The following is a 7,385-nucleotide window of genomic DNA, read 5'->3' on the forward strand; positions in this document are numbered from 1 at the left end:
GCAATCACTCGCTCTCAGCCATCACTTCCCACCATTACTTTGCTTCGTACATCTTCTTCTTCCTCTTTTTCTCTCCTCTGAAGAATTCCCAGAAAGGGGGGAAAAAAAAAAAAAGATAACTTCTTCTCTGTCCTCAGTTCTAACCATTAATTACATTATCACATTCAATTTCGAAACTTTCAAATATATTTTTGTACCTCATCTGAGGAACTCCCATCTTATAAAGATAGAAACTTGAAATGACCCAGATGGAGATCTCCAGCGAGATTCCATGGCCGACGATCGGGGCAGTGATATCTTGGTACAGTTCAAACATTGGCGTCCTTCTTTTGAACAAATACTTGCTCAGCAATTACGGGTTCGCGTACCCTGTTTTCCTCACTCTGTGTCACATGACGGCGTGCTCGTTCTTCAGCTATGTTGCCGTTTACGTGATGAACGTTGTCCCGTTTCAGAGCGTAAAATCGACGAACCAGATGGTGAAAATTTGTGGGCTGAGTGTCGTTTTCTGCTTCTCCGTTGTCTGCGGAAACATCTCGCTCAAGTACATCCCGGTTTCGTTTAATCAGGCTATTGGAGCAACCACTCCCTTTTTCACAGCCGTTTTTGCTTATCTGGTGAACAGGAAAAGGGAAGCTTGGGTTACTTACGCCACTCTCGTGCCTGTCGTTGCAGGGGTCGTCATAGCCACTGGGGTAATATAATTTTCATCCTCCTTTTGGATTTTGAATCATTCCATTAGAAGTCATATTGAGTTTTGTCAAATCCTTCTCATTTTGCTGTAGGGTGAACCAAATTTTCATCTTCTTGGATTTCTGATATGTGTTTCAGCAACTGCTGCAAGAGCATTTAAATCAGTGCTCCAAGGCGTTTTGTTATCTTCAGAGGGGTAGGCATCTTCTCTTTTGATCTCCTCTGTTTTGTTCCAGAAACTGAAGAAGTACCAGAAACATATTATATATGGTCTTGTTCTGATAAATTCAGGGAAAAGCTGAATTCCATGAATCTGCTGATGTACATGGCACCAGTGGCAATGCTAGTTTTGCTTCCAGCAGCATTATTAATGGAGCAAGATGTGATTTGGATCACAATTAATTTGGCTAGAAACGACATCAGAATCGTCTGGCTTCTGCTCTTCAGTTCTTCCCTCGCTTATTTTGTCAACTTGACCAATTTCTTGGTCACCAAATATACCAGTGCTCTGACTCTTCAGGTATGTGTGTCACCAATCATTCAAATCTCAAGAACTAAAAAAAATTATGGGAAATTTTGATCATTCAGCAGAATTTTCCCAAAAATTACTGTTATATCTTGTCCCTGTGAGTGTAATCTTGTTTGATATGTTATTGGCAGGTTTTAGGAAATGCAAAGGGGGCGGTGGCCGTGGTGGTATCAATATTAGTATTTAAGAATCCAATTTCAATTGTAGGAATGATGGGCTATGCTCTCACTGTGATTGGCGTGGTTCTTTACAGTGAAACCAAGAAGAGGTATAGCTGAAACTTGCACCATCACAAACACAGTTGTTGATTCACTCCAAAAATCCAAACTACCCTCCAGTTTTGTTGTATCAGCTTAGAGCAGCCTTGTTATACATATTATCTTTAGGTTAAACCATCTTATAATTCTGATCGTTTTATCCCATTTTCAATTTTTTTTTTGGTATACTAAAGTTTTAGGTAAGTTGAGTCCTATGAATTTATCAGGGTCAGAGTATGTTTTTAGGCTCAGAGAGCGTTTACAGAGGTATTTACATATTACCTACCAACAAGCTCCTCACATCCCATTTTCAATTTTATTATTATATAAGTGTGCATTTGGAAAAGTGTTGAAAACCCAGAGGAACTAAGGTGGGAAATCACAGTTGGACAACCAATTTGCCTTGTGTAATGTTTGGGTTCACATGAATCTCGATCAATAATATTTCATCAACCTTGATACCACCATAAAACCAATTTGCCTTGGTGCCATGACAACTTTTTTTTTTTTTGGGGTGAGAAATATAATATATTAATTATATGTAATTTTTTTACACAGTTATATGCGATCATAATGTTGAATAAATATGATTCATGCCAATCCATCTAAAATTGGTTACCAAGGCGCGTGAAAGACTAAAACAATATTGTAGTTTTTTTACACTTTCAAATAAAATTGGAATTTGGTATTTATCTGGATATAGATGGATGAAGTGATGTGCTTATCTATGCAAAACATACAGCTTGGTTAGATAATCATATGGTCCTTACTATAAAACCTAATTGTTAAGTAAATTTTGATCTTAAATATAACACCTATTTCTCATATTCATTAATTTTTTTCAAATTACTCCTATTGATACTGCGTAAATCATAATCAAGTAAGTGAAAGAGAAAAAATATCAAGAAAAATGATTATGATATTTTAGAAAAAATATGTCATATTTTTTATAATTAACTAACCTACTTAACTTTTTTAATCTAATCAAATTAAAATAGGTTTTATATTAAAAAGCGGATGATTACTTCAAAATTTCAATTTCTTGTTAAAATCATTATACTTAAATTCACTATTAAAATATCATTCTTAAGTATTGGAGATATTAAAGATAAATATTACAAAATAAAAACAAATGAGTATTGAAGAAAAACAACTTCTATTTTTTAAATTCCAACCAAAGACCTTGATCTTTTTCTGAAAATTACAAAACTTATAATCCTTAAATATAATTAATATTTTGATAAGGTTCTTAAATGGTTTTAATTGTAATTAATGTCATTTGCCTCCCCCACACCCCCCCCAAAAAAAGTACAAAGGAAGACAAAACTCAAAAGCCTCACGATTAAACATTTGAATTTATAAGGCTATTAGACAAGTCAAGTCTTATTAAAATCCTGCATTCTAATGATGGCTCTAACATATTGTGTCATGTTGTATCTGTTGAAAAGCTACTAGAATAAAATTCCTGAGCTATAAAGCCTGATCATAAGACCATGAAAGAACTACATGAGACTTCACATGTTAATGCCTTGGCAAGTGAACTTAATTAAGCTACTTGAGAAAATAAACCTGAAATAATACTGCAAATGCTAAGCTGAATCTTACTTAAAAAGTAAAAGCAAAAACTGAAAGTAACAACATGAGTAGCCTCAATTTGGGAGAGACAACTATTTCACTACCTATTACTTGGTTGTCTCTTAAACAAAGTGCTAATCTTCAGATATTTGCGTGTTTTGGATAGAAGCCTCACAAAACCCTTGTTGAATATCACTAGCTAAACCACATTCCCTACGTAATTTCATCATCTAAAGAATATGCAGTGTGTTTTCTATGATCCGCTTCTCAAGGTTGTTCTGTTGCTGAAGGAAGTTGCCTATAAGTCTCTAATTCTCCATGGTTATTGTGCCACTCAGCTCCTTTAGCATGCCAATCATCAAAAACCATCTTCATTTGTTTAAATAGGCCTTGGACTTGCTTGGAGTTGTGCACTATAAGCACCTTTAAGCATGTTCGTGTAAGTCAAAACAATTCTTTTCACATACTTATCTCATGTTTCGTAAATTACAATAAATTTTTTTTTGCATAAACTATTTTAAATAAACCATTTGTTATTTTAAAATAATACTGTTGACCCACCACAAGCCATCATTATTTGAAGCCGTGGATTAGAGGATATGAACTTTAACTAATGCTTTCGAGCCTTAATATAAGAGCTAATAATTAATTTGTGAATATTTAGAAAATTAGTTAAGTTAGTTATTTATAACAAATGTGTCTTGATTTCTCTAAATTATTCTATTTAATCATATGCATTGCAATTATTTCTTGTTTGGAAGACTCCTCAACATGTATAATAGACATGTTTTGAGCAAAATATTATAAATTTAAGAGGTAAAATGAATTGAGGTCTAAAGTTAATACTTTTTTAGTTCTTAATATATGGCCTAATTGTTATGTTAAGTTTGGTTTTAAATATAAGACCTGTTTATCATATTTATCAATTTTTCCTAAATCACCCTTATGGGTATTCCCTCAACTATAATCAAGTAAGGGAGAGAGGATATTAGGAAAGATGATTATGGTATTTTAGAAAAACTATGTCATATTTTTTTTAATTAATCAACTTACCTAACTTTCTTAATCTAATCAAATTAGTTAAATAAGTCTTCTATTAAGGACCAGAGGAGTATAATTTTTGGTTTATTAAATTTGTCTTCATTTTAGTTTTGGTCCTTCTTATATCATATATTTTAGTTTCTCAAAAAAATTTTTCATTCAAAATATTTGTCTCTATAATTTAAAAAAAATTTGCATTATTTTATTTTTTGAGGGATCAAAATAAATCTCTTGCCTGACTTTTATACCTAGCATTGAAGGTAAATCCCAAGCCTCTCAGCATTGATGAGTGATTTAATTTGCACCTTTAAATTGTTGACACGTAAGACGCCAAGTCATTTCTCTAATGACCAGGTTTGCTTTCAAAGGACTCAAGGAAGTGGACGCAAGGGAAAAAGAAGGCAACAAGTGCGTTCCTACTTCTCACCATCCCTTTTTCTTCGCGCTCCTTTCAAGGGGGCTTCTCAATTCCAAATCCTTTTGTCCCATCACCTTTTTTTCTCCTAATCACTCAAAAAAAAAAAAAAAGAGCTAATGGGGCAGCTGAAATGGTATAATTTTAAAAAATATTTAATTTCCCATAAATATTATCTAACCATTATCATTATTAAGTATAACTTATATGTTGTATGAAGTAAATATGATAAACAAATTAGGTTCGACTTACTGAAAAGTATTTTTTTTAATATTTATTCTGATCTCTATCAAAAATAAAATCCGTTATTAATGCCCCCTAATATAATTATGATAGGCCCACCGTCTCACTGACTACTCAGACGGTGAAATGCCAAATTCATACGCAGGCCACGAGCTTCGTATATTTAAAAATGGGCCAGGCCGCCAGAGGGAGGGACCCCCATTGCGCAGCCTTCGGTTTTGACCCAAATCATTTCGCGAGAGATGCCAATTTGCGCCAAAACCCCCTTTGTTTTTTCGTCATCATGTTAATTGCCTTCTTAGTCTGAAGTCATTTTTCTTTCGTCTTGTGCTCTCTCTCAATAATGTCTATGGAGAATATGTTCCATTCTTCCTCTTGGTTTTGATTCCTTCTTTGTTTTTCTCGCCACTTTAGTACTCATCACCCTGTAACCTTATCAGTTCTCAACTCTGAGAAGCCATGGTGGCTGATGGCAAGTCCAAATCAAATATCTCCTTCGCCGGAACCTTCGCCAGCAGTGCTTTCGCAGCATGTTTCGCCGAGGTAGTTCAATTTTTCATGGCTATTGCTCTTTCTTGAGTATCTGCTGCCTGGACGCTCCTTTTTCTGGGAAGCTTCGTGATGATCGCCTGCTAAATCCATCGCTTCTTTTTATTTGTTTATTTTTTGTAGCAATTGTGTGAATGATAAGTGTATGGTTCTAAATGCTAATGCCACTCCCTTATTGTTTGCTCCGTAAATTTCCAGTTGCTCAGTGATCCAACTTTTGTGTGTTACTTTTTCCTACACTGTCTCATAAAATTCATTCACATTTTCAGCTATTTCAAATTCATAATTCATCCAAATAGGGAAAGGTCCAACCATGTTCAGTACTTCAACAGATTTGGATTTTCCAAAGTTATAAGCTCTTCTGCTGTGAGAGAGAGAAAGAAAAGAGAGATTGGGTGAAATATACGAAGTGAATCTCATAAACATTCTCGCTCTTTTGTATCATCGTCTATTCCACTTCAAAGACACTTTGATCTTAGAAGATTCGAATTAGAAATGCTACAATATAAACTCGTACTCAACTTCCTGTGGCTGTTTGTTTGTCAAGGCTAAATGAAACAGTTATTTCCTCTTGCATAGTATTACAAAGGTCTATGCAGCACTTTCCTTGATAAAATATGCGGAAATTGTCCATAGTGCTTTTCTGTGGAGATTGATGTTGCTCTCATTTGTACTTCTGTTGTTCATTCAGAATCCTGTTGCTCAAATTTATTAAGGTATTTTATAAAATTTAAAATAGGCATGCACTATCCCTTTAGACACCGCCAAAGTTAGGCTCCAGCTTCAAAACAAGCTATAGCTGGTGACGCAGTGACCTTACCTAAATATAAGGGCTTGCTTGGGACAGTTGCGACCATTGCAAGGGAAGAAGGTGCTTCAGCACTGTGGAAGGGCATTGTGCCAGGACTACATCGTCAGTGTTTGTTTGGAGGGTTAAGAATTGGGTTATATGAGCCTGTGAGTTCTGAATTTCTGGTGCTAAAATGAATTATTGTTCATGTTTGTTTATGGCATCTGATTGTCCACGAGGGATTTTTTTTTTTTTTTTAAAGGTTAAGAATTTCTACGTGGGAAGTGACTTTGTTGGAGATGTTCCATTATCAAAGAAAATTCTTGCTGCCCTTACAACTGGTAAGGCCCAATTCTAGGTTCTATGGGAATATAAACGAATTTGTTTGCTTATCTTTGAATTGCTGGCATTCTCTTGTCAAGAATACGCATGCTCGTCATTTTTTTCTTTTCCTTTCTTTTTGGCAAGGAATTGTAAGTATTCTGAGAGGGTCATCTTCAATGGAAAAAATTACATCAAACAAAATGCTCTGTTTATGTAGTAATTTGGATAGATAATAGAGTGAGCTTCGTACAGTATTATCTAATATTTTATTAGCAAATGAGTTTCATTTTGTTTGATTTGAACTCTTTTTATTGAAGTGAAAACGAATGGTGTTGCATTTTAAGAGTATACAAGAATTTCTCTTCTGTTGGCAGGAATGGACATTTTTATCGTGCCAATAACCCTAATTGAGTTCTCTTTCCCTTTTCATTTGCCACATGAACAGGTGCTGTGGGAATTACCATAGCTAATCCAACTGATCTTGTGAAAGTTCGACTTCAGGCTGAAGGAAAATTACCTCCTGGTGTACCAAGGCGCTACTCTGGATCACTGAATGCGTATTCTACGATTGTGAGACAGGTGTGTGGTTATAACTTGATATCACTGATGATTCCTTTGTAGTTCATAAACCGATATACAACACACAGGAAGGAGTTGGAGCTCTTTGGACAGGGATTGGCCCCAATATAGCAAGAAATGCTATCATCAACGCTGCTGAACTAGCCAGCTATGATCAAGTGAAACAGGTGATGAAAAGATAGTTGAATCATTTTGCTTTTTTGGATCAAACTCTTCTTTTTATGTTTCATCCCTTCTTATTTTTAACATATTTCTATATCTGATTAGACTGACTTTGCTGCAGAGCATTTTGAAAATCCCAGGTTTTACCGACAATGTTGTAACTCATCTCCTTGCTGGTCTAGGGGCAGGGTTTTTCGCTGTCTGTATTGGCTCTCCAGTTGATGTGGT

At 35.1% G+C, this 7,385-nt stretch overlaps 1 protein-coding gene and 1 pseudogene across 1 annotated transcript; both read left to right on the forward strand.

Annotated features, from left to right (window-relative positions):
- The first annotated feature begins 239 nt into the window (after window positions 1-239).
- On the forward strand, window positions 240-1,500 carry LOC114739724 (probable sugar phosphate/phosphate translocator At3g11320). Its single transcript, XM_028927800.1, has 4 exons — window positions 240-695; window positions 786-889; window positions 985-1,213; window positions 1,354-1,500. The coding sequence occupies exons 1-4, from the start codon at window positions 240-242 to the stop codon at window positions 1,498-1,500; spliced, it is 936 nt and encodes a 311-aa protein (XP_028783633.1).
- Window positions 1,501-4,982: 3,482 nt separating this feature from the next.
- LOC114739706 (mitochondrial uncoupling protein 1-like) lies at window positions 4,983-7,381 on the forward strand (annotated as a pseudogene).
- The last annotated feature ends 4 nt before the right edge of the window (window positions 7,382-7,385 follow it).

Source organism: Neltuma alba, unplaced genomic scaffold (genome assembly GCF_004799145.2).
Source record: "Neltuma alba isolate B1F8T4 unplaced genomic scaffold, ASM479914v2 tig00002890_pilon, whole genome shotgun sequence".
NCBI classification, from domain to species: Eukaryota; Viridiplantae; Streptophyta; class Magnoliopsida; order Fabales; family Fabaceae; genus Neltuma; species Neltuma alba.

Bases quoted from the DNA above. Each gene is read 5' to 3' on its own strand.
- LOC114739724 (XM_028927800.1), top strand. From the start codon at position 240: ATGACCCAGATGGAGATCTCCAGCGAGATTCCATGGCCGACGATCGGG. The intron at 890-984 runs GTAGGCATCTTC...TGATAAATTCAG, and splicing joins GTTTTGTTATCTTCAGAGGG to GGAAAAGCTGAATTCCATGA. The intron at 1,214-1,353 runs GTATGTGTGTCA...TGTTATTGGCAG, and splicing joins CCAGTGCTCTGACTCTTCAG to GTTTTAGGAAATGCAAAGGG.